Source organism: Accipiter gentilis, chromosome 21, assembly GCF_929443795.1.
Source record: "Accipiter gentilis chromosome 21, bAccGen1.1, whole genome shotgun sequence".
In the NCBI taxonomy this organism is placed as follows: domain Eukaryota; kingdom Metazoa; phylum Chordata; class Aves; order Accipitriformes; family Accipitridae; genus Astur; species Astur gentilis.
The window spans coordinates 12,518,947-12,546,169 of NC_064900.1; the positions used below are offsets into that span (position 1 = coordinate 12,518,947).

Below are 27,223 nucleotides of genomic sequence, written 5' to 3' on the forward strand. Positions count from 1 at the left end.
GATTTATTATTTTTTTTAAGTGCTAAAAAACTATGTTAAAGGTGAAGGCTTCCCTGGAAATAGAACAGGGTTACGTGTTTCACCTGTCTCTTAAGATCAGTGGTCTCTGCTTTGGGCTGATGTACAAATTCAGTCAGATGTGTGAGAATGCAGAATGTCACTAAAGCTTGGTGAAAATTCAACAACTGTGGGAGGAACACATACAGAAATGCCAAAAATCAGTGCGCGCTCTTGTCCTTCTACCCTTGTTCTCAAGCCCAGCAGGGACAGGAAAGGCAGAGGGAACTCACCATTCTGTTAATAGCAGGTGGCTTGCTACGTACATGGTTTTAATGCCACTGTGCGTGTTGCTTTTCTCCTGGCAGGTGTCTTTTAGGGGAAGAGATTACTGTAACAGTTGGGAAGAAGAGACGGAGACAAAGGACAAAAATATACTGCTCACAGATTTACTGCTCGTAGATCAGTTTATATAGCTCAGATTTACTTTGCGACTGTAGGACCTCATCTCTCTTCAATATATATTTGCCTAGAGCAGAAAAATGTTAGTTACAGCCTTGGCCGTGTTATGCATAAATCTAAATTACAGGACCTATTGCAGTCTAGTTGCAGGCTTGACCTTGTGTTGCTCTTTCAAGTCCTGCATATGTATGTTATATGGTTCAATGCTTCTATTCCATTAAAGAGAAATGGGCGTCCTCCATATGATGCAGTCAGTAATTGTAGCTTGTGATCTGCTCACGGGTGAGGGATAGACATGTTCTCAGCCTGCCGCAGTGTCTTGATTTGTGTTTGGCAAGGAGCTTTGGCTAGCTCTGCATTTATATTTGGAATGAAAAGCAAATGACAGCTGCTAAAACTTCCAGTCACTTGGTTCTGAAACTAAAATACAGATTTAAAATGTTTTTAGGCTGGCATCTGAAAGGTTGTGTTCTTTTTGGGCCTTCTGACCTGCACCGTGTTGTCTGCTTGCCTCCCACGTGGCAACATGAGAAGGTCACTGCTGCCTGTCTGGGTGGAAGCAGGTGCTCAAGGTGTGCTGAACAGTAGCACGCTTGAAGGTTGAAGTGGTGTAAATGGCCTGCCCAGACTTTGGTCCTGGAAAAGCAATCCCTGAAGGACATGGGCTGCCTAGGATCAGGTCTGGGCCTTGTAAGAATTCTCTCCTTTGCTTCTGCGTTGAACATGGTTTGCTGGTAGAAAGTGCACCAGGGTGTGCTAGTCCTTAGGACAGCAACTCTTGAAAAAGTCCCTGACAGCCAAGCTAAATCCCTAATCATAAGAAGCATTTATTTAGGTAAGGGATTTGATCTTGGTTGGTTGGTTGGTTGTAAATCTTGCTGTCTGTTTTGACCTGTATTTCAGTGAAATAAAGATATTGCTTCTTTTCTGTTCTTCTGGTAAATGTGTATCACAATGCATAATTTTCAAACCAAGGTAGTTCTCAGAAGATATTGTTTTTACTGGGGACAGATAAAAAATTGATATGATGAAATGTGTTGGTTTTCTTTCAAGGACTCTGTCAATCCAGCACAAAAGATCCTGAGAATTAAAATGCACAGTTCACTTCCAAGGTCGCATTGAATATCAGGAATGCTGGCAATTACATCCACGGGAGTTGGTTTCCAGTGGTAAGTGGTACTTTTCTGCTGGCAAGCTGCCTGGAAGGTGGTCAATGACTTGTGAATCCCAGAAACACTTCTGGTCATGGCAACCTTAGGAGCTGCCTTGTTCCGCAGACCGGAGCGTCGGTGTATTCTGTTCTGTCCCACAAATAGGAAGGTCCTTCCTTCCTGAATTACTTCGCTTTTCATCCCAAATTGGAGGTGTTCAAACTATGCACTTGCTTGGGACTTAACATCTTCAGAGCTGGCAAAGAAACCCTTTTGTAGGTGAAAGAGAAGATACTTGCTTAAGTTAACACTATTTGTCTTCGAGGCTCTCCAGATTTTAGATTTCAAACTAATGGGGAAATTAGAATTTTTAAAATTGATGTACCCTGGTTCTGATATCTCTGCCAGCTGGTTTGCACAGCTGAAAAGATGGCAGTATTACAATAGCTGCTTTTTATCCTGAGTCTGACTAGTTCCCTTGTATAGAACATCTCCAGGTATCTTAGGACAAAGCAAGGCCATGAATAAAACCAAGGGACTACAGAGCACTTCCCTGGCCTTGCGGCGCCTGAAAATGGCCCTGTACTTGCAGTGAGCTTGTATTGAACCTTAGCAGCCTCTCTGCAACTCTAGAAAATGTGACATCATGGCATAGGCATATATGTAGGGAGCATTTTTCAGCAGCTCTTCAGAAATTTCCTTGTGAAGGGAGGTGTTGTAAACTGTTTTATAGCTTTGGAAAAGTTCCTGATTTTTTTTTTGTTGTTGTTGTTGTTATGAAAGGTTCGTTATTGCACAGTGGCAGACCTGGGAAATGGAGCTTGGACTTCCCAGTTATTCTAATTACTGGATAGCTTTGTCTGATAGGAATTGACCCAGCGTACTTTGAAAGATAGTGCTTTGGGATGGCTGAAATACGAGGCTCTTTCTAAGGAGGGAATTGCCAAACGGTGAATCTAACAAAGGTTAAGGGTTGCTCTGTAGCAGGATAAGTTTTACTTTTCCCTCTGTTCCAGCTGGAAGACACTGAAACCTATTGAGTTACCCTGGATCTAAATGTGGGTAGTGAGCTAATTAATGTCAGGTTTTTTTGTTGTTGGCAGCATTTGTTTATAGTATAGGGTAATACTGTGATTATCTGAAAGTATAAGATGAGCCATAGCGCTTACAGGCGTGAAATCCTACTTAAAGAATTCAAGCTTCATCTCTGTTTTTAGTCATAAGTTCCAATCTTGTGTTTCCAAGAAAATAAGAGGACAAAATCCATTGGAAGCTGTAGGTGGAGCGTTCTAATGGTAGTACCTTTGCTGCTGAAAACCTGCCCCTTTCTTCCACACATTACATTTCTAGCCGTCAGGCTTTAATATGCCTGTGTCCAACAGAAGCAACTCGAGTTCCTTCAGTTCTTTGCTTTGTAGCCACATGTGCTTGCCATTTCTTAACTTCCAGTTTTGACGAGCTAAACAGATAATCCTTCTGAAGTGGTTACTGTAAAGGCTCTAATTTTCAATCTTCTGGTTACTGAAGTGACTATTTGAATTTACTTCATTCTTTCACCACTTTTTCTGGAGAGCGATTGCAGAACTGGATAGGATATTCCCATTGCTGTTGCACCTCTTGTTTTAGTCCACCAAGACTTTCGGTCACAGTGTCTTCCCCAGCTTCTGTGCCCGCCTGCTTATCCTCCATCACCCTCTGCATTTTTTCTGAACATTTGCGTTTTCATAGGACAGAGTGCTACGTTCTGAAAAGCACTGTTCTGAAGATGGCTAGACTTTGGCTGCAATGAGACACATTTTTGCCTGCTTCCAGGTAGACTGCTTTCAAGGAGTTTTCTTTATGTTTGTTGTTTATTCATCACAGCTTGCATAAGCTGGGATCTTCTTGGGAGTCTGGGCTTCTTTTGTGACTTCTAATAACATATTAAATAGTGCAGGCCTGGGAACACATTCTTGTACAAACTGAATAAACATATACGCAATCATTAATGATTTTTCAGTTACAGTCACGTTATAGGACCTACTAGTTAGTCAGCTTTAATCTCTTTAATGTGTCATGTTGTTTCGGAGTCACTTTAGTTCCCCAGTCAAAGTGTCATGCAGTAGCCAGCTCTAATGTATTGCAGAGCTTTCAGTAAATTGCATCAACACTATCGCTTTAAAAAAATTAATTCATTCCATTGTTTTTCCCAGGATTGATGGCACAGAAACAGACTTACTCGTACTTTGGAAATATCGGGGGGGGAGGGCTGGCACGTTTCCAATCCTCTGCAGCTTTCCTGGTTTTCAAAGCCTTATTAAAAATTGATATTGATGGCCAAGCTTGCTTTTCAGCTTTCACAGTATGGAACGGTCCCTCGAGAACAGGTTGCATAGCCAACATCTGTGAAGGGGGAGACCTCCGCTCTGCAGCTTAGGAGAGTTAAATTACCCGTGCCTGGCCCCAAGTTAGGAAATGGGGTCAGAGGCTGATGCAAAGGTAGGTGGCTTTCATGAAATCTCATTACCAGGGAGCACCGAGCACCCTTGTGCGACCAGAAACAGCCACGCAACCTAGGTAGCTCCCTTCTAAACAGAAGAACACAAAAAGTCCTGAAAGTGCAAAATAAAGCTTTGCGGGACTGGCTGAGGAGTGTAAGGCCTGGCCCTTAACAGTTCCTTGAACGGAAAGGACGTCAAATTCATGTACTGCCTTTTACTGTTGCAGCTGCAGTTTACTCCTCCTCTGATCTCCAGGCTTGGTTTGCAGTCTTGGTTCCTGCGCGTTTGCTGTGCCTTCGACAGCGTGTTCGCTGGGATGGAAAGTGCTCAAGTGGTGGCCCTGTCACGTAGCAGGCTCTGAGTTATGTAATCAAATATTTCATAAGGTTTTAAAACTACCAGTGCAGAGAAGGGAAAGCACTAAAAGAAATGCCTGTGGAGGACACCAATGAATTAGGTGATCTATTAAATTTTTCATCTCTTGAGTCTGCTCAAGCCCTGCAGCATCCAAAGCAGTATAAATCTGAGAATTCATGGTCTAAAAATGAGAAAGTAATGGATGAAGAGGCCATTATGAGATAGATATACAAGGAGCTGTATTCCTTCCCCCCCCCCCCCCCCCCTTTTTTTTTTTTCTTTTTAAATGCGGCAGAAAGACTTCTTTTTGGCAAAGCTGACTGTGAATCCACCTCAGATTTATCAGCCTCCTTTCATATTAAGCTGAACATGAATCACTTGGCAAAAGGGAATTATTTCGTAGCAGGGTGGATAATACAGCGTGGATGAAAGACATTTGACAAAGTCTGGTGCAACTCAGAGGGGAGCAAAATGATTTTATTTAATAAAGGATAGATCTGTGCAAATCAGAACAGAAGAAAAGTCTCTTGTCTTAACTTTCCTTCTCTCCCCTCCCACCACTGCAGTGGTATAATCAAAATTTAAACTACTCTACATGGGCATAGCTCCCTTCTGTCACGGGACGTATGCTGACTCATACAGCAGAAAATACAATCCTTGTGCTTTATAGTAGGTTTGCTAGTTTTCGGTGATTTCCCCTTGGTTTTAGTGGTTCAAGTTGTGTTCTCGGGACGCTATTGCACTATCGGATAGCCCAATATATACTAACAATAGGGTGATAATAATATTCTACTACCTGCCTTCTCCTCCTCGACTTCTCATCCTATTGTCCCCTTGTTGAAACTTTTTATCAGCACGTGAACAGGGAAGAGGAGAAATTACTTTTTCACACTCTAAGCCTGTTAGCATCGTGATGCAGAACAGGGAGAAAAAGGATTTGCTTCTGCTTTGTGATTAAAAATAAACGAGATGCGTAGTCATTCCTGTTACCTTTGTTTAACAGTCTGGCGGGGTCCCTCTGTTTGTACTTCGAACTATCTGGCGCTGGGATGCTTGGTGCACTGTGGGTTGATGCGGACTAGGTGGAGTAAAACTGAGACTGTGGGGTGTACAGCGCGAGGCTGAGGAAACGCGCGTGAAACCAGGCTGCGGATGGGCGAGAGGAACGGGATCCCGGGCTGTGAGTGAGTAGGCAGGCCTCTTTAATGGCTCTTAGCAACGCCCCTGCTTTGACCCTCCTCATATGTGAGGAAAATCAAATCGATACACTGTTCTTCAAACCACGATGCTGCTGCAGCAGCAGGGCATTGTGGCAGCCTTCGTCTCTTAAATTCACCGAGGCTTTCCGATTTGCTGATCTCCGGATATCCCTCCCCGCATCTCTGCTGAGGAAGACCCTGACTGCATCTTTAATCGGATTGCTTGAGCTCCCATGTACAGCCGCCTTCTTGTTAGCAAGTATTAGGTAGGCAATTTTAAAGTGCTTTTGGATTTGCAGGCAGCTTTAACATTGATCTGAGAACTCTATTGTATTCTCTGTAAACATAGCAGAAGCCTCTCTTTAAAACTACTCTGTTTTAAATCTTGCTTTGCTTCTGTTTTTGTGGTTGGGCAGGGGGGACTGCTGGTTTTTCCTTCTTTAAAGAAAAAAAAAAAAAGTCGTAGCCGATTTGCCCTTTTGGACAGGGATATTCCCTCGTTGATCCCTCCCTTGTTCTGCACGACAGCTATAACCCGTGCCATACAGTTACTTTCAGTGTTGATGAACATCTGTTCAACTGTCTAACGTATAGGGCAGGCTGCTCACTCTTTTATTCTTTAATTTTCCGGTGCGGACTTCAAAGCTGCAGATCAGGACTCTACCCACTAAGTAAGTTCTGCTTTGGTTGCAGAGATGGCTAACAGAGGACCAAGCTATGGCTTAAGCCGAGAAGTTCAGGAAAAGATTGAACAGAAATATGACCCGGAATTAGAGTCTAGGCTGGTGAACTGGATTATTGTACAGTGTGGAGAACAGATAGAGCACCCTCCTCCTGGAAGGCAACATTTTCAGACCTGGTTGATGGATGGAACGGTAAGTGTTTTGTTCAATTATATACTTGCATGTGTTCATATGCACAGTGTCCTTGGGTTTTGTCTTCACCTAGCTATACTGGTCAGAGCTCATGGCCAGCGCAAAAATATAGATCTTAGTATCTGATTTATTTCCTTTTGACCAGGAGTCTAAATCTCAGAAGAAAATTATTTTACTAGTGCACTGAAATTAGTACAGTACTTATGATTCTTATGAGTCATGCATGTTATATATGAGTATGACTCATTCCTTCAGCACCGTTTCTCATACAGTTAAATGAGATCTGTTTTAAAATCAGATGTATACTTTTCTCTTTAAGAAATAACCGGCGTTGACAGGGAAACGTGAAGAGATATAGAAAATTTGAAGGACTGGATTATGTCATAATTGTTTGCTTCTTGGGAATAATTCTGTAGCTGAAACATTGTATTCCATTGGTTTATTGAACAACAGGCAGATGCTGCTGTTTGCAGTGGGCTGTAAGAATACGCTAATCGTTGATTCTCTGCCAATGTGCCTTTAACAGTATTTCTATTGACATTGCTTATTTTTTTTTGGCTCGGGCATGTGGTTTCTTCTCTGTCAGTTGTTATATAACCTTTACCAGTGATTGCTTTGTTGTTTCTAGCAGATTAGGATTTATATGGCCAGGCTATTGCTATCAGTTAATGAAAGCTTTAATGCATTTCTAATATACTTTGAGTATTATCAATTCACTTCTTTGATTTTATTTGAAGAAATTATGTCCCTGACAGAAACTGGCCAGGTCAAAAGCATTTTGCAGCATCATTTCATGTGCAGAAATTGCCTTCTAGTTTGGTGACTGCTTTCTAATTTTGTTTCTGTATTTGTCTCTCAGCTGTTATGCAAGTTAATAAACAGTTTACATCCAAAGGGAAATGAGCCCATTGCAAAGATCTCTGAATCAAAAATGGCTTTCAAGCAGATGGAACAAATTTCTCAGTTCTTAAAAGCTGCTGAAATCTACGGAGTAAGAACAACAGATATTTTCCAGACAGTGGATTTATGGGAAGGTAAAAATAATAAACTGGAATTCAGCTTGCAGTCTTCATTTTACTTCGCTTTGATGGGTTGTAATGGTGCATTTTGTCTAAGGCATATTCTCTAATGTAATTATCTTTTGTTTCTGTTTGCCTTACCTCATTACCATGTTCTTCCGGTGGTGTGTTATCTCCTCTGAGGGATTTATGTTACCCTGAGGACATAACGGAGCATTTCCAAGCTCATGTGTTATCCAAAAGCCCATCATTCTGATAGAAATCCACAGACGTAACAAAACAAATGTTCTCTATGCTAATTATTTCTAAGTAAATAGCTTCTAATAGCAAATATGGAAACCCCTTATTTTCTGATGACAAAATTTTATTGCAGTTTTCAAATTACAAGCAAAGCTTAAATTACAGCTATAAAGTACATTCCCAGGAGCATATATGCCCCTGCGAAGCTTACGAGGGCTCATTTATGACTCGCGAGAAGCAAAACTCACTGCTAGCACCATGTTAGCTGAGCATCTCTCTCTGAGGATACAGTCTGTTAAGACAGGTCACTATGGCAACAGCAAAAAAAATAATTCAGAGTGCCCCTGCGGTTTTGCAGTAACCCAGGCGAAGGCTATCTCCATCCCATGCTCAAAATGGAAGCTGCGAGTTCTAGTTTCTGAAGAGCTGAGTCATCTGTGCGTTGGCACGGCTGGCTTTGCCCTCTTCTGGGGTGATGCATCCCTTCCTGGTGCTCTAGCCAAATACACCGTATATCCCGTCTCTCTCTGGACAAGGTGACGCAAAACGCTTTGTGCGAGGGCTCGGAGCAAGGACGGCTGCAGGGTAGTGAAAGGCAGGCGCAAAGGGTCAAAAATCTGCCATGAGAATGGAACAGTGGAAAGAGGAAAACGATCCATCGAGAAAGCTGGTCAGCATAGTTTGTGTAGGAACGCACGTGGAGCAAAAAAAGTAGGGTCTGTTTTCACAGGCTGTCGGGGTACGTGGAAGGGACCACTCCTCTGAAGGACAGCTTGAGGAACGAAAGACTAGGGAGCTCTTTGCAGATGGCTTAGAAGGGAAGGACACACTGACAGCTGGAGTTACTGGGGTCCGTAATGTTCTCAGGGTGCCAGATTTGCTTGACAAATGCTACCTTTGGGCACAAGGGCAGGACTGTTTCTTCCAGTTCAGCCTTTAGTGTTTCATCCGATCTACCTTTAAATGTCTTAAATGAAGGCATTTTCACTTCCCTGGAGTAACACATACACCCCCCCCCAGCCTAGCAGGCTGTTGAAAGAGAAGCTCCATCTATCTTGTAAGGGATGATGATAGCTCATTTCGGATGGCTGATCTTTGCAGTCTTTTGCATCTCATAATGGCTTCACACCACGCAAATGAAAGTATGGTACATTGATCCTTACAATGAAAAGGACTTGCTTTGAAGACAAAAAGCTCCTAATGATGGTGGCTTTCTCCTCATTTCTCTTCCTTTCACTCATGACCTTTTCTCAACAGATGTAAGGAAAAAAGCTGGTAACTTCCAGGGGACAAGGAGTCAAAACACAACTCCCAACCTAGGAGGGAGACGTGCAAGAATTTTCTCCGCTGTTATTTTAGGACTTCCCCAAACTAATTTGTGTCTCCTCGCTTTCCCACTCCTTTTTCATCCCTCCTGCTGCTCATTTCAGTGCTGAGATGAAACAGTATGTCGCTCCAGCAGTGAGTCACTGCAAGCTTTTTGTGTCTAACCATAACTCTGACCTCTATCATCTGTGCTGCTTCAGGGCTGAATCGTCTGAACCTGGATGCATTAGCTGGAGAGAAAGGACAGTCTCTTTTTCACTATGTCATAATTACGGCGCTCCTACACTTCAGGCCATAACCTCTTTAGAAAGAGAGAGAGGAGATGTCATTGTATGTTTATAGGGAAAGAAAAGCATGTGTGACTGAAAAACAGCTTTTCTCTGGCACTAATTGTTTTCTGAGAGCTTTTGCTTTGAAATTCTTAGTAATGATTAACGGAAATGTTTTAGGATGCAATCTGCTGTTGGCTGTTTTGAACTCACCCAGTCCATCTGGTGCATTTTTCTTCATCTCTGTGACTTCTTGGCCCAGGAGAAGCATCGCCTCTCTTCTGGTCCCTTCTTGCTTAAATGTACTGTGCTGAGCAGCTTTCCCTAATCCATGCCCAAGATACTACGTTCGCTGGTTTTTACAGATACCACCCCGGTATCTTTCCAGGCAGGCAGGAGGCAGCTGTACCTCTGAGTACTCGTTCAGCCTTTACAAAAAAGCATTTCAGGAATCCTATGCGGAGCAGTTCTCCATCTTTGGGTTTGAACCTTCCCCTTTCTGGACCTGGAGAAGGTGGCCTTCCAGCCAGGTTTCCCCCAAAGAGAAAGGTTTCCCCTAAGAAGTGAGCAAAGACCCCTTCCTCCTTGTGCAGGCAGTGCCAGGATCCCCTGCGAGGCTGTGCTATTCAAAGCACACTGCAGAGGACACTGAAGATGCAGAGGCAAAGAGGACACTGAAGATGCAGAGGCAATGCTGTCGGCGTGGATCCCCGCGGCTGGATTCGGGGAGGCTGAGGCTGGGGGCCCAGGCAGCCCACGTGGCTGTCGGTGAGCAAGTGCTGGAGCTGGGGGAAGGCACCGACTGCAGTTTTTTGCAATGCCAGCGTCAAGCCTGGCTTCAGAGGATGCAGGTTATCCCTTCTGTCAGGTAGCTGCAGCTGTAGGTGAGTTTCTCGGTGGGAATTTAAAATTTTTCACAGCCCTTTTTATGCTGCCCACCGAGCCCCCCGTATCCTTTGGTGGAAGAGGGCAAATGTCACAAGACCACACAGAGTTGGGGTGTTCCCTCACCCGCAGCACCCCTCGGACACAGCAAGGAGGCTTTGCAAAGCAGGGCCGAGGCCGTGGCTTTGTTTTGTCACGTGGCACTCGGCTCCCACTCGGTCTGTTTTTCCCCTGCAGCATCTCCCACTCACCAGTGACAAATACAGCAGAGCTGAGCACGGAGCTGGAGGGGGGGGGACGACACTGCCAGATGGCTCGCGAGGCCGATCATCATATTTTGCTACCCGTCTTTTGTTTCCTTTTCTTTTTTTCTGCCCTTGCCTTCATTATTCAGCTCATTCACTTTTAAATCCTTCCTCACGTCCCTCTTCATCCCAGCCAGTCGCCGCGCTCCTCGTTATACGGGAGGCATCCCAAGGACGCTGTATGTGGCAGCTGTGACAGCGTATGGTACATCTGCTGCTTCGGGGAGCTCGGAGGGTTTCTGCCTCGCGCTCTTCCATGTGCGCCCGTGTACGGGCGCGTGTGGGATGTCGGCTCTTCGGCCGCCCTCTTAAGCAAGGACCCTGTCTGATGCAGGTTGTGTCAGCAAATACAGTAAAATGAGGATTCTGGATGGCTGACAATTTATTTTCTGAGCAAATGGTCCCCTGCAGATAGGATTGCTATAAACTTTAATAGGCTGTGTATGACAGCCACAGTTGGAAGCTGCTATATGTTTTCAGCTTTAGGGTGTCTTCCTCACCTCAGCCAGTGTGTTACACATTTGGGTTTGGATGAACCAAAGCCCTGAACCGCATCTGCCTGTAATCAGGGTGATGCATAGCATAAACACGAATGCGCAGCGCTCGCTTCCCTCTACGCTCCGGCTGGTCTACAGGGATTTTCATTAATATTGGTCCACTGGAGGTATTTCTGAAAGCTGTTATCATCATCCTGTCTCTAGTATCTCATGTTTTTATGAATTACTTATTTTCCCATGTGAAGAACTTACAGTCAGAATCAGATCTCTTAACTAGATAAATTATTTTAGAAAAGAGGAAGAACTGGAACAGGAAGAAAGGGAGGAGAGTCATGGAAACACTTACGGAAGGTTTTCAGATGAAGGGAGAGGCAAAAGGCAGATTTCAAACAACTTACCACCTCACACAATTGGAAATAGGTGCTGCAACTCGTTTTTGCTAGAAAGTTTTCCAAAAGTTAACATGTCTGCACTGGGTAATGAGTTAAAGTCTGTCTGACTGATGTCTATATGTTCCCTGCCCTTTTTACACCAAGTGACAAAGTACAGGGGAAGAACCAAGAAAAAAGGAGCAATGTTAATTTTTTTAAAAATTTCTGTGTTTCCCTTGTTGGTTTTGGTTTGGTTTCATTTGTGGTTTGTTTTTTTGTTTGTTTGTTGTTTTGTTTTTTTTTTTAATTCACTGGAGGAATCAGAAAAGATGTTGACCAAAAAGCAAAATTTATTTATTATCTTCATTTTGGAAGGAGTCACAGGAGGAGGGGATACCAGTTTTTAAATGGAAACCTCTATCGAAAATAAGCCTTATATTTAAAAAAGTGTAAGGTGCCCTTTTGGAAACCTGGTGAATTTTCAGTTAGGTGGAAGTTGTGCGTCTAAGCAAGTGATAGGCAATTTCACCCTTCCCAATACAGATGGCATAAATTATCCCCTGAGAAGCTTTTCTCTCACTGTTGTTTATGTAGGGAATCTAAAGAACCAGTGATGACCAGATATGTAACTTTTACTTGGCTAAAGATGAGATGAGGCCTGACTTTTTGAAATGAGGAATGAAGTGAGGTAACATAGGGAGGAAGGAGAAGAATAGTGGGCTGGATGGCAGGAGCCACTGGAACAGGTTTCCCAGAGAGGTTCTGGATGCCCCATCCCTGGAAGTGTCCAAGGCCAGGTTGGATGGGGCTTTGAGCAGCCTGGTCTAGTGGAAGGTGTCCCTGCCCATGGCAGGGGGGGTTGGAACTAGACGATCTTTAAGGTCCCTTCCAACCCAAACCATTCTGTGATTTTTGGCAGCTTGAGAAAGGAAGGATTTGGGAGGTGATCTGATGGTTAAATTGGGAAGGACTGATAGGAGTTATCTGCAGAGGAGCTTTCCAGGACTGCTGTGAGCTCTGTTAGCACAGGGACTGTCTGGAATTGCCAAGGGTTAAATGGTGGGATCAGTCTTACCAGTTTACAGGTGAAGAAACTGAGGCACAGCACTGTTATTTAACACACTGTACACCTTAAGCCATGTTTTACTGTGTATATTACCATTCTTTGTACACCAAAGCGATCTCTTCTTAGGAGAAAATTTTGCCAAAAGGGTTATCTAGAAGGACTTAAAATAGTATGGGGGAAGGCATTAAAATAGCCCAGAGGCCTGGAAAAGTCTGAATTGTTAAGTTTAGCTTTAACACTGTTCCTTTGATGACTTTTAATAAGCTCTTGCATGTCAGTACCTCCATTTCAGCAGCGGTATAATAGCATTTGTAATGCTATTAATATATAATAGTGCACTTTTTCAGGGGAGCTGAGGGAGTTTGTTAATACATTGGATAAGACTGTTTATCAGTGTGCCAAGCTATTTGTTGCGCGAGGATTTCTTATATTAATTTCACTGTCTGGCTTTCTAGGGAAGGACATGGCAGCAGTGCAGAGAACCTTAATGGCTCTAGGCAGTTTGGCAGTCACCAAGGATGACGGCTGCTACAAAGGGGATCCATCCTGGTTTCACAGGTAAAGTCCAAAGCCCGGCTGCTCCGAGCTGTCTTCCCCGGGAAGCTGGTAATATTGTCTGCCTTTAGGCTTTAAGGAAATTTATTGGGAAAGGAAGAGAAGAGTTTCCTTGTAATGGAGGGACTTTCTCTCCAGAGTCTAGAGGAGGAAGCAAAGACCCAACCAGGCAGCAACATTTTCTACCCTTCGCTGGTTCCCAACTTGATCAGCATCACGGCTAGGTCCACGTCCCACCGTATCTTGTTGGCCTAGAGTTACACCAGGGCTGCCGGGGAGGAGCCCTGTGGGAGCTGTGCAGCGCAGCCCTTTCTCATGCAAGCCCTGTCCCACCGCCTTACTTCTCCCTCCTGCCCCGGAGCAGGGACAGCACGACTGGAGCTAAGGAGCTCATTGCCCGTGGCTCCGGCGCTGGTTTCCTCCTGGAGGCGCCGCTTTTGGAGGAGGCTGTTACAGGCTGTGTTGGTGGACGTGGGCGTGCGTGGGGACCCTGCCGGCTGGCTGCCTTTTGGTAGGTAGCGCACGCAGGCAGGAGCGCAGCGTCCTGCTGCAGGCACCTGCGTAGCATAGCCGTCTTGCTGCGTGAGCACACTGATCACTGAAAAAGAGACATCATTTTTTTTGTCGGCTGACGTTACCCCTGACTCTTATTCCCTAGAAGGAGAGCAATGATACTTAGGAAATTCAGTCACCGCTTTGATGACATTCATCTATTTAGCAGCTTCGCCTAATCCTTTATATCTATTTATGAAGGAAAGGGAACGAAAATGGCAGCGGCCGTGCAGATATGTGTGTCCCAGGATTAGCCGGCAGGAAAAGTGTACTTTTGCCTGACAGCAGATAACAGACAGAAAGACTAATGAAGACAAGGGTGTCATGGATGTCTGCAAACCCCCATCTAGTGACCCTTTTACTGAGCAAAGAGAAGGCATGAAGCCTCTTTCCATTTTTCATCAAACTAAAAATGATTTCATTTCCTAGTCATCCTTTTTTTCTTGGGGAGTACCACTTATCTGTGAAGAATTCTCTGCCTTGGCAAAACTGTTTATTTGCTCTAAAACTCCATTTGTTTTGGCTAGGGAGGCTGAGAAGCAGGGACAGGAAGAAAAGGCAATCTTCCCACAGTTAGCCCTCCTGCCCCACAGGCATATTATTAACATGAGATTCTGCCACCCAAGAGTACTTCTGATGCCAAAAGGTCTAAGGCGTGTTAGCAAAAAGAGTGCTGGCTGCTTGTTTTCGGTTTCCTTGAGTTTTCGGATGTCTTGGTGAGGCTCAGCAAAAGTAAACCAAACTTCACTTGGGTTGTCTTAAACCTTGAGCTGGTTTAACTGAGGCTAAGGGAGACTTGAATTTTAGGTGAATAAGTCCTATGCATTCTTTATATGAAATTAGTTTAAATTAACTTAATACAATACAGTGCACGAATAGATTTGTATTTATGGAATATAATTGGCTTTAAAATTGGGTTCAAATCCAGTTACATGCTTTAATATAAACCAGACATGAAATCACTATGGCCCAGACAGGCTTATTTGTTTTATGTTACTAAAACAAAGTCCTACATGGAAAAATTAATTTTCATCTGGACTCTTAATTGTGGGTGGGAACAGTTTTCATTGGCATAAATGAAGATGTGATCACCTCCCTTCTCCCCTAGCTGTCTGCCCTGCCCGTACTGCTTGGATAGCCAATCCATATCTATTGCAGCCCCTGAAATACCATTTTATAGCCACTGCCTTAAGGAAAACTGGCGTTATTTCTATAAGGAAATAACATATTGCAGATCAGGAGCTGTTTTCTGAGTAGCTCACGCATCCCATCAGGCAGACCAAGCCCCCTCACTGCCACCCAGTGTTAGTCAGGAGTCAGGGCTTTCAGGCTGATTCTTAATTGCCTTAAGTTAAAGAAGACAAGATTAAATTAAGTGTCTCCATGCACGGATCTACAGAGATTAAGATACCTCCCCACTTGAGCTAGGCCATTTAACTTTCCATTGCCAGGGTCTCCCATACCCAGTCCCACCAGCCCTGATTCCCCGCTGCCTTGTGTGCCCTAGCAAGGTGCATGGATCCACGGCTGTTTGTTACCTTGTGTGCTGGCAACCACAAGCACTGGTGCAAAGTCGGCACAAAAAGTTAACAGATCTGGCGGGCTCAGTTTGCGGTAAGAGCGATGCCAGGTGATGGCAGACAGGCCAGACCTTGACATAGTGTGAGGCACCACGGGGAATAGACTTACCCTCACCTCTTTTTCTACGGTCTCAGTTAAGGCCATTTCCACCATCCTAAAAGCAAAACGTAAGTACGTGTTGTTATCTGTAAGACTATCATATACTAAATGCGGTGCTTGTGATGGTAAAAATAACACTGTATGATCCAAACTGTATATGTAATCAACTTCTATTAGCATATCCAGGCTTCCCTTTAGTATCTCTTTTTATTTCCGCTTTGCAGTTCTCATTTTTTTCCTGTTCAGAGTTACTTTTCAACTTTCTGTGGAATTACTCCACAAGACAGCTGAAAATTTTAGGAAAAAAGAGAAAAAAAAAAAAATAATAGAATGTGTTCCTGGGATTTTAATTAAAATAAAGGCAGACACAGTGAACCTGAGATTCAATTAGGTAATAGGAGTAGTTCTAAAAACATCCTCTCGTGGAGATCCTGGCAGTAATTTGGTGCCCGTGTAAATATTCTGGGAAAGAAATTAAGCAGCGGTGACTGGGGGTTGCTTTCGAGGTGCCTGCAGTTCTGTGTGCCTGCCTCCAAACCAGCACGCTTTCTGGCAAGAGCCGTGGGATCCGAGAGCCTGTGATGGGCTTCTATAAGCCCTCTTACTAGTCTATACATTAACACCGGAGACACGTACTAAAAAATGACAGGTCAGTACTGGTTTCCTGTGGATCTTTCTCACCTTTCTGTTTTGCTGGGCTTTCATGCCGATGTGGGATCTTCTCCTGCAATGTCCTGAACACCCTGAGCCTACCAAAGAGTTTAAGTGCTTTTTTTGGACTCGAGCCAGCGTGCTCAGCACAGTACAGGATCAGACCCTCACAGAGAGGACCGTTTTGATGGTTTTCAATCACAGCAGGCGCCTAATCTAGCATTCTCATCTAGTGGTGGGGTGGGGAGAAAAGGGGAATTGCAAGGGGATGCCATAATCCAGGGTAACCCGATCCAAGGACAAACAGACCCAGTGGGGAGAAAGATTGTACCTGGGTGGGAGTAGAGTCTGCTTGATTGAGAGCCTCCCTCTGTCTGGGGCTCTGCCGATTCATACAGCTTATTTGGTAGCGACGGACTGATCCTTCTCCCTTGTAAATTACTTGTTTTCCCCGCCTTGTATAAATGAAAGATTAATCTAAGATGAACAATTTCTCGCAAGGCAGCAGGGTACAAACGTTTGTGTTGCTTCTTAACTGCCACTTTGGCCCTCAGTGCTATTTTCAGGGAAAAGAGGCTCCTTTTAAACTCCAACAAAGGTTCATTGATCCAAAGGGCTTTTGAGACCAGGGACACCGAACAAAAGTGGTCAGTATGTTTTGACAGAAGATAAAGGACTGTCATACAGTTAAGACACAGGTGGAAAGGGGAAAGTCTATTGCTTAGAGGAGAAAGATCTGGAAATGGGAGCAGAGCAATTCTTCTGTCCTGCAGGAAACCACCACCCGCTCTGTGAAAACAAGCAAATCACTTCTCTGTCCCATTGTTTCTCTGGGTACATTCAGCCCTTATTTACTCCACCGAGTTAAATTATACCAATTTGTGCTGTTGCTGGAGATGGGTATCAACTTGTATTATAGCACAGGTGTCCCATTGATTAGATTCCATGGACTACAGCTGTTAAGAGCCATAGGGCTTAACAAAAATTAACCCTATTATGTGTGTTATATACAGCACTACATAAATATTTTACCTATCATAGCCGCTGGGGAAGTCTCTTGAGGATCTGGAATAAGTACTACAGTGAAAGTCTGAAGTGGTGTAGGTTTGACTAGAGCATTACTTCTAACTGCAGGAAAGCAATTAGCCCAGCCAGTATTGTCCAGCCCATGGGATGGTGCAAATGAAATATTGCGTTACGGGGGACACGTCAGTTAACATGAGCCAATTTCAGATTACCTTTCACGATCCTCTGGGCATATGCAGAATGATGGTATGTGTTTATGTTGCTTTTTTTGTGTCTATCTGGACAGGAAAGCACAGCAGAATCGACGAGGATTTTCAGAAGAGCAGCTTCGTCAGGGGCAGAACGTAATAGGCCTTCAGATGGGCAGCAACAAAGGAGCATCACAGTCGGGTATGACAGGCTATGGGATGCCAAGGCAGATTATCTAAAAGCATCTCTGTCTGTAGAGAAAACACTCCTTCTGCAGCATGGTCTGTTTAAAAAAAAAAAAAAAAAAAAAAAGGCAAAAGAAAAAAAAAAAGCTCTTTATTTCCCTTTCTGCCTGTTTTTTAATAGTTAGCGCGCTCTGAGGTTTGGGGTATTTTTGGTTTGTTTTATTTGCAGCTGCAAAAGTTCATCTAGGAACTTGGGTTTATCGTGGTGGTGTGTGTCAGTTCACAGCACGTGCGCACTGCTGCCTCCTACTTTTCACTTCTGAACTATGCAAAGACAATTATTCTGTATTAATTTATTTGCAAAGTGTTATCTTCCATGTTTGTCTCACACTGCACTTGTATTTCAACCAGTAACCTCGTTCTTCAATTCAGTGATGATATTGTTTGACCTAAGAATAAAGACAAATTAAAGACACCTCTTAGACTTGTTATTTAAAGGAGGTAAAAGCAATTAAAACCAACGACCACGTGGTACAGTGCTAAGGAGTTAAGTGTTTTGAATGGTCAACCTGTCTCACCCCTAACCCAGAGCCCTCTCTGACTTACTCCTTGCTATAGTGTTTACAGTCGTGTGTTACATGCTAAATTTAGTGTTTGTTTAAAGGCACACCCAATGTATTTTCCTAAAAAGAAGAAAAGATGTATTATCCATCGAGTCTGATTCATGTAGTCCCACCCAGTTTAGCTCAGATTTCCCTTGACTTAGTGTGCTGGGTTGACTGCAGCCAGCAAACTTGTAGATCAAGCTAAAATCAGTTTAATAAGGAAAGCAAAAGCTGCGTGTGAAACAAAGCAAAATAAGGCATTAATTCACACCTTCCCACTGGCAGGCAGACATTTAGCCACTTCCCAGAAAGGAGGGCCTCAGTACGCACGATGGTCACTTGTTACCACAGACGTACCCATTTCCTCCTCTTTTTCCCTGAGCTTCTGTTGCTGACCAGGACACCTTATGGTCTGGAATATCCCTTTGGTCAATTGGGGTCAGCTGTCCCAGCTGTGTCCCCTCCCAGCTTTGGGGGCAGAATGAGAAAGGGGGAAGACCTTGACACAGTGCAGGCACTGTTTAGCAGTAGCCGCCACGCTGGCGGTCTGTTATCAACTGCTTTAGTTACAAATCCAAAGCACAGCACCCTACGGGATGCTGGGGAGAAGGTTAAATCCATCCCAGCCAGATCCAGTACACCCAGTGGCAAGGTGAGTCTCCAAACCTGGGGAATTCTTCACCGTGAAAGGACAATCTGTCAGACAACGGTGAGAACAGGCTTTACCTTGTGATAGTTGATATTATATCAAACAAAATTCTGCAAAACAAAGCGTGTTTTAAACACAAAGGAAGAACTAGAAGAAAAGTGCTAGAATGCTTCTGACCTTAAAAATGCCCACCGTTCAAATAATCTGTTATGTTCACCTGTGATGGGCTGTAAATGTGGCTGGTAATTCATTTTGGGACAGTTTCCTGGAGACTCAGGTGAAGAACTGGCTGACATAGTCATCTGGCCACAGTTGACCTGCTGGTCAGTGCAGGTTGCCTTGCGGCTGCGTGGCACGTGCGCTCGAGGGATGCACGCTATTTTCTCTGCAGGGTTTTCTTGCTGTTAACTAACTCTGCCAGCTTCACTCACAAAGCCCAATCGCTTCTTGCCCTCAGGTAAGTGGGAAGGGAAACTTATCAAATTTATCAAAATTATCAAATTATAATTGAACTCTGTGGGCTTTTTTTTAAAATTCATGACAGACTTCCAAGAAAGCCTGAAAAGGTGATACCTGGGCAGGTAACAAATGAAGGGGTAATCTGTTCTGACAGCTGTCTGCCTACGTAGATAGGTAGGGGTGACTTCTGTCTGGGTTTGAACCTAGTGACACGTGGTGGCAGCTAGTTGTCCACTATGTTGCCCTGGAGCCAGCGACACACAGATTGATGTGGTTTCAAAAGTTTCTACCACTGAGTAAACTGAAAGGGTGATTCCCCCAGCTCGGATGAAGCTCTATCTTCCCTGTCGGGAGGAGGATGGGAATAACACCTCCCCACTTGAGTCAAGCTTTGCAGAAGCAGTGTGGAGCACAGCAAGTGAGGAGGGATGTAAAGGTCACCTTACATGGTTGGGGCTGAGGAAATCTGTAGCAGCTGCCACTAAAAAGGTCCTGCCCCCACTTGTACCTCCTCTTACAGCTGCCAGGGCATCTCTGCTCCTCCACTCTGCTCTTGTCAAGCACTTTTTTGTGTTTACTATCTGTTTAGGGCTGTTTTTGGTCAATTAGCTCAGCAGGTGCCTTAGGGGTAGGAGCTCACCTTTCGGCTGTGGTGGGGTGTTAGCTCAGCGCAAAGTATAACACGTAACTTCCCCCTAGTATCACGTTAGGTAATGTAAAGTTACATTAGGTGTAACGTGAAGAGAATAGCAGTTTTTCTTACTAAAAGCAAATAAGCCGATGAAGAAAATCTGGGCTGATGGCAAGACAAATGACTGCCACCAGAAATTTCACCTTTGCGAATGTGAACAGGGACCACCTTCCCCTAACAGAAACTAGAAAGTCACAGCCACGGCAGACAAAATGGCCGGATGATTGGAGCTGGCAGATCTGCCCGCAGGTAAGAGGTCTGAGAGGTCCCAGCCTGGCCCCTCTGCCCCACACCACACGCATGGGGGTCACAGCCTGCAGGAGCTGGGCCTGAGCTTGGTGACCTGAGTCTCTCCCTCCGTTTGGCTGCAGAATTGCCTTTCTGTATGCCTGGAAACACCGTTTTTAAGTGCCACGTGCCAATTGCTTTCCCAGAGTATGTTACTGATTTTCTGTATCCCTGATGCCACGCTGCGGCATCACCTGCCCCCCCTTCTCTGTCAAATTTTCTCCCTGGCCTCAGCCTGCAGAGGGGACCTGGGCAAATTCAGCTCCCCCCCGTTAACACAGGTGACTCAGAAGAGCAGACAGACCTATTGGTCTGAGCAGTGGTCCATCTAGCCCGGCACTCTGCTCTGGCAGTGGCAAAAGAAGAGGCTACTTAGAAAAAACACTTGAGCCCAGCCACTTGCTGCAGTCCCTGCCCTTCCTTCTCCATCAGCATCTGCAATTGTCGCAATAGGGATGAGATGTATCTCAGCAGAAGAAAGACCATGCTCCAATTAAATGTTCGTTCATCAGAGCTACATTCCCTAGTTAAATGTGCTTTCATTAGGTTTGGCATTCTAACAGCCTCATTGAAGTTATAGAAAACATTGTGTGCTTGTGCAGAAAAAAACCCCCACATGGTAATTTTAAAAACCATATTAGCAATATCACCTAAGTGCTCCAGGAAAGAAAATCTTTACCCTGTGGCTGCAGACACAGGACCTGGTTAGTGTGGGAACAACAGCAAGAAAGACTGATTCTCCAGGATCTTATTTTTGGTATGCCCTCCCCAAGCTCACAACATATTCTTTCATTACCTTAAACCATCAAACTAATCTAGCTGTTAACATCTGGCAGTAGATGCTGCAAAGCACACTTTATTCTGTGGGTTAACCTTATCCTTCCATATTCCCATATGATGGATATAGAAATATTAATGTTATTATTAATTAAATATTAACACACTCTGGCCTACTAATGTTGTCTTACTAAAACATCCTTACTAGTAAGTCTACCAGCATCTTAAGCTAAGAAGTAAATTAATATAGTACAAGGCTATTTTAGTAACCAAGTTAACAGGAAACGTTATTGCTTTTCTTATATTAACAATAAACCATTGCGAGTTCGCTTCTACTGCATCAAAAACACTTACGCAGGTCTCCCAGAAGCCCAATTAATTTCTATGACAACCTTCTGCATTGTTACTACTAAAAGCCTCGATATACATTAGAATAGAGACATACAGGAGTTTTGAACACATACAGAAGGGTATGGTGTGAGTGCTTGGGAGGGGACGGCAAGAAAGCCCTCTCCTAGCTATCGGGCTCTCTAACGCTCAGGGGAGGGTTCCCTCCGCAGATCACGAACAGCATCTTACTTAAGGCTGTGGACTCAGTTTGACATCAAGTATGAGCTAAGGTAAGACTGTTCGCATGCTGCCTATAACCCTTCTTGAAGCCTGGCTGTAATTTGGTCTACTATCCCAGCTTAAAACCAAAATAAAATATTTTTGTGAGAAAGTGCTTTAAATATGCTCCACGTCCCCCCCGTCCCCCAACAGCTGTATCAGAGAAAGCCCCATCATAGCAGGCTGGACCAGAAACAGCTTAAACATTGCTGCCCTTGTGCTTGAGTTTGCCATACCTGTAGAAATGTAAATGAGGTTTATCTGCCTTCGTGAACGTTTTGTAATCATGTCCTCATTATGAACAATTGCTTAGTAACTTCTTTTCACCGTTAAGGTGACATCTAATGGCCTTCTGAAAAGATGCTGTATGGGTGTGTGAGTAAGGAAGAACCACATACACGAGCGTGGAATCCAAGTTTATCCCCATGTATAAGGAGAGCAGAAGGCAAATACAATGAGCAGAAAGTCAATATTAAGTTCAGCCAGTTCAGTTAAGCTGGAGCTTGAGGACTCTTAGGCTAACATAACACGACACGTTTTAAACAAAAACTGCTGAGGGTGAACGGCATGAAGAGGCTTCGCTCTTCAGTAAATTTGTCCGCAGCATCACTTTGCAACGTGCTCCTGCTGAGCAGCCTCCCCCGCGCTCAGCCAGGGTGTGAGGAGAAGGTGCTGCTGGCAGCAACGGGCGCCAGCCGAGCCGTCCCTTCTGCTGCCAGCGTGGGCTGTTCGCACGCCAGCCACAGCACGTTCGGACCAAGCTGACTTGTTTTACTAACTGCTTAGGCCAAAACAGAGCCACCGGGGAGGAAGGGTGAGGGCTGAGGGCAGCAGGGTTTCATTTCTATGTCTGTAATCGATTGCCTTTGGCTCTGGCTGCATTGTTTGCCTTCGCTGTTTCTCTTCTCCCTTACCAGCGATGGCTTGAACAGCTCAGGCGTTAATAGCTTCAGTGATATGGTAATGTCCCCTAACTAGAAATAAGCTCTAAATATCTTGAGAAGGCAAGAGAGCACCTTTAGATGAAAGAAATTCAGCCACTGACTCCAAGCCCCTTCTGTGACTGCCACGGCAGTTCCTGAGCCAGGGAGCGAGGAGCCGCCAAGGCTGGAGATGAGCATGTGTACACAGACACCCTCCGGCTATTTGGTCTTCTATAAACTTAAACACAAAAGCTGATTTTGTAATGCATGCATAAGCTACTGAGGCAAACGACCTGTGACACCCTAAATTTAAGGTGATCCCCAAACAGATGGGAAAAGGAACAGGCCATTTTGTCAGCACAGGCATTGCGCACAGTATGCTCTTGACTGGAAACGTGTTTTCCCTCTCTGCGGGGCTTGGTGTCCCGCAGAAAAGGCAAGTGACACGGGCACAAAGACAGCACAAGCGACTGCTAGGGCAACGTGCAGGCAGCCACCTCTCCCCATTCCAACAAACAGATTTACCTGTTTAAACTTTGCTGAGGTTGTTCTTCACAGCTGAATCTCCAAAATAAAAACACCACAGGTCTGTGACTAAGCTCAAGCAATAGAAAACCGTGAGGTAAAATGGGAGGGGGGGGATGAAAAAAAAGATATTAACTATTACTATAGGGGAAAGTCACAGCCTTGGATGGAAGGAAATTTTTTGCCTCTCATCTTGCAGTTTGTGCGACAGCACAGTGCACAATGCTGTGACATTCAAGTAAAGTTATAATGCCATTTCTCAGATGCAGAAATAAATTTGTCTGTAGTCCTATTGGATTTATAGCAGAAATTAGAAAGGTGACCTTTCTCCCTAATGAAGTTTCTGTTAAATGGCTCACTTTGGTAGAAATGTTACTCCGTTATTGCGCAGGAGTAAATCCTATGCTCTAGTGAGCCCGGGCTCTGCAGACCGTGTGGCAGGTTCAAAGCCCATGTCTAGGTTCAGAAGAAGGGGTGTCCAGAGAAGCAGGAGCGGTCTCTGCTCTGCTCCGGTCTGAGGATCTGCAGGGCCAGGCTCGCCTGGCGGGGGGAGAGGCAGCGCTTTCGGGAAGGAACAGCCACCCCCAGGCACGCGGCTTGTGGGGGCTCGAGGCAGCACAACGTGTCTGAGACAGACCGACGACTGCTGGGTATTTCCAAACTGGAATTTAAGAAAGGGTATGCATTGTCATCTTGTCGATAAAGGCGTGAGGTGGATGACAGCTTTTGTGTTTGCACAAAAATCAGCTAAACGCTCTGTTTCTCTCATTTCCTGTTAAGGCACAGAAAAAGAGAAAGGCAAAAGTGAGCAGGGATTGTTTTGAAAGCAGGTTTTGCGTTAGTGTCATTATGAGTCAACACTTAATTCTAAGTTTCTTTGTATTAGCTCCCACACAGAATGCAGAAGGAAGGATAGCTCTGCCGCTTCCAGCTTCTTCCAACATGTAACCCAAGAGGTGTCGCTTTGAGCAGGTTCTTAAAGATGCTGGAGCACTCCTCCCCACCTTAACACCCCCCCAGAGCTGCTCAGCACCCGACCTGGCCTTTGTGGGTTTGGTTCTTGGTAAAAGGGGGACAAAACCACTTCCTCATCTCGCAGGAAAACAGTCACATCAGTGCAGGTCTGGCGTTAAAGCGCTTGGATACCATGGCAACATTGGTTTTCCAAGTGAATAGAAAAAGCTTTTGATGCAAGGAGGAAAAAACCCCCAGTACTTGAGGTAGCAGTTTGGAAGGTGCAAGTGGGATATCAAGGGAACCTGTGCATGTGTCAGGAGCGATCATCATCTCCTGACATCCTCCAAAGAGACCTTTTCCCCTGCTCTGCCACGACAGTTCAGATGAATCAAGCACGGTGCCACGGTTGTGGCAGTGGTGTTAAATCAAAGCAGTATTTCTTAGATTCCCCCTACCTCAGAAGGGTATTTTGGAATATGGTTGATGGTTGGACTCCATGATCTTAAAGGTCTTTTCCAACCTAAATGATTCTATGAAGATGGGCTACAGCTGTGTCCCCACCCAAATAGCAGGTGGAGAAGGTTTCGCTACTGAAAAGCAAGAGTTTGAGCTGTAGCCAGGTGGATTTGGTTGCTGGATTGCATGAAGGAATTGCAGTGCAAGGGTCAGGCCTTGCCTGAGAAAGACAAGGTAAGGTAAGCAAAACTTAGGTTCATGTGCATAAGCTGAAGTGTGCTTTGCTGTCCTTTTGTGGGACCTTTTGCTCTGGGGCAGTGTCCCTAAAATGGCTCAGCACTGGCAGGGTCTGCTGGGAACGTAGCAAAGCAGCTGTTAATCTTTCTCGGCTGTTTGTTAATGGCTGTGGTTTATTGCTGGATGTAGATGGAGCTGTTATTAACCAGGGATGGTGTGGCCACAGCTGAAAGCGAGCTGTGTAGAAGTGCAGGGGTACGAAGGCATCGGTCTCCTGGGTGTACTTGGTCCTTGCAGGAGCTGCTGGGGGCAGAGGGCAGCTCTCTCACGTGAGAAAGCTCATATCTGAGATATGCTGACTGCCACCGGGAAGGTCAAGGTAGTGAGTTTGAAAGAATGGACCTGCAGTTCCTAAGTCCTGGGTATTATTTTTCAGACACCTGTCCATTCAGTTTTGTTCTCTACTGTCTGTATCGGAGATGCATTCTTTAAGATTTCTTAGTGTAATTAAAAAGTGGTTCTGCTCAGGTGTCAAAGAGACCCATTGAAATCGTAGTGTGCATTTCATAAGAGATTTACTTAGCTCTGGAGGTCTTGCTTAAAAACAAAAGTTACTTTCTTTTCCTGCTGTTACATTCTGTGAATCCTTCCCCCAGAAGCATTACCACAATACAAGCTGTTTTATGAGGTGCCAAATACAGTGGCTGGAACAGAGATGGTTTTGGTTTGGTTTTTTTCATGTGTGTGTGTGTGTTAAGTCAAGCTATTGCCGTAACGTTTCAAAAGAGAATACAAAGCAAAGTACTATGTGAAGGTGTGGTAGGTTTTTATTTTTTCTCTATGTGAAACACCTGTAACCAGTTAAGTCAAAGTAAGTAGAAAAAAAGAGTAGTGCATTTGTAGTAATTGGGTATTTTTCTTTTTTCCTATTACTTCTCTTTTTCTCTTTCTTTTTAATATGCTTGGTGTAGGATGAGGATCAAAAGAAAAATTATTGTTTACAGCCAGATTCAGCAGTGTCTATATTCTGTAAAACGAATCCATGAATGATTAAACAGTTTTTGTGCTGTTTGCTTTTTAAGTGGGAGTTGTGAAACAAAGGTAAGCCGTAGTACTGCCGTGTCACTGAAGCAGGCTGCATGAGTGAACCTCGCTTTGGCAGAATATGTTCTGTATTTAAAATGTCTGTCTCTGTGTAATATGGGGAGTCTCTTAAGAACTACCTTCTGCAGTTGCTCTGTGAATTGCATTCCCACTGGTGTCAAGTACCTCCAGGCAAATTGGATTATTAACTGGAGATAAATGGGCCTAGGGAGCACTTAACTGAAGGAGTGATGATGCTCATGCCCTTCAACTAAGTATCAATGCTGTCTCTTACAAAAGCAGGAGGAATGGAAGAAGGAGGTTTCAGTTCTGAACATTGTCTACTTTCTTTAAGAGGCTGTGTACTAGCTATAATGGGATGAATCATAAACCTTAGTGCTCATCTAGAATGAATCTTTAGTTTTGAAGACAATGAATTTCAGGAAATGTTACCTTCTTCATAGTAATTTTGAAATGAAAGGAGCAATTTAGCTTTTTGCTTGGGATAATCTTCTTAAAATGATATTGTTAGTTTAATCTGTACTAGGTATAATGTGTGATTAAGGTCAGCTGAGAACAGTTAGTGTGCTTTAAACTTCAAAACCTTTCCTTGTAGTCATATTTTTAGAGTATCAGAAAATGGAGGATGGAAACAGCTGGATTTCTTTGTTCAACGTCATGGTGGTGAGATGCGAGCCCCCAACAGAGCACTGTGTAGTCAGTGAAGTCTACGAGGAACTGAAGTACAGTGGTCATGACTGGTGTAAGGGGGGGATGATGCAGGCAATACCCCATAACGGGCAGAGAAAACTAAGGTATTTTTTTGATTCCTGGACTCCTTGTTTAAATCTGAACAGATGGTGGTGCAGGGGAAATATGGTCTGATAGAAAAGAAAACCAAAAGAAAACATTACCTATCTGCTACTGACTTGACTGTTTTATACATGTGGTGGGTCTTTATGAAAAAAATGTGAATTAGAAAGTAAATTAATTAGAAGAATAGATGGATTTAAAGTTGTTTTTCCAGTGAGCAGGCTTGAAATAACCCAAGAAATATGGGGAAAGATGGACAGAATAAAAGATGTTCTCAGAAAAAAAAAAAAAAAAGATTAGAGTGGAAGGGATCCCTAGGAGGGGAACTACCTGCTCTATTAGAAGGAGGAGGATCCCCCTCATTTGGGAGGAGGAGGAGATGAATGACCTCTACAAATGGAAATATAAACCAGTCAGACTTTAATGTTATCAATACCACTCCTTCTGTCATCGCAGGTCACCACGGGTCTCAAATTTTAGTTGTCCCTTTGGTCAACATTTGTATATTCTCACTTAACGCTTCTAATTTAAACCTATACGTAGCAAGTGAAGGTGAAAGTCCTGTCATCTTGGCTGGGAACGAGGGAAGGCAGATCTTTATTCGCATTAATGGGGAGTTGTTCATAGCAGAGACCGGTAATGTACATTGCTTAAAGAGAACTGGCATTCGCTTGTTTACTTGGCTGTCTAAAAATAAGACTGAATACACAGCAAAATGCACATGCTCCTTCCAGAACCTCACCTCTGCACAGGCAAAGCTCCTGCACTGGGATAAGCTGTTCCTGTGTCTGGTGGGAGCTACTGAAAGAACAAA

General features: G+C 44.3%; 1 protein-coding gene across 2 annotated transcripts; it reads left to right on the forward strand.

The window, feature by feature from the left end:
- The first annotated feature begins 5,470 nt into the window (after positions 1 to 5,470).
- TAGLN3 (transgelin 3) lies at positions 5,471 to 17,806 on the forward strand. 2 transcript variants are annotated; one of them, XM_049824300.1, is made up of 5 exons: positions 5,471 to 5,912; positions 6,340 to 6,521; positions 7,381 to 7,555; positions 12,955 to 13,057; positions 17,250 to 17,806. In XM_049824300.1, exons 2-5 carry the CDS (start codon positions 6,342 to 6,344, stop codon positions 17,389 to 17,391), a joined length of 600 nt encoding a protein of 199 aa, XP_049680257.1. In that variant the 5' UTR covers positions 5,471 to 5,912; positions 6,340 to 6,341; the 3' UTR covers positions 17,392 to 17,806. The 2 variants fall into 2 exon arrangements, with proteins under 2 accessions (XP_049680257.1, XP_049680258.1); XM_049824301.1 differs by lacking the exon at positions 5,471 to 5,912 and having other exon boundaries at positions 6,009 to 6,521.
- Positions 17,807 to 27,223: the final 9,417 nt, after the last annotated feature.

Bases quoted from the DNA above. Each gene is read 5' to 3' on its own strand.
- TAGLN3 (XM_049824300.1), top strand. From the start codon at position 6,342: ATGGCTAACAGAGGACCAAGCTATGGCTTAAGCCGAGAAGTTCAGGAA. The intron at 6,522-7,380 runs GTAAGTGTTTTG...TTTGTCTCTCAG, and splicing joins CCTGGTTGATGGATGGAACG to CTGTTATGCAAGTTAATAAA. The intron at 7,556-12,954 runs GTAAAAATAATA...CTGGCTTTCTAG, and splicing joins GACAGTGGATTTATGGGAAG to GGAAGGACATGGCAGCAGTG.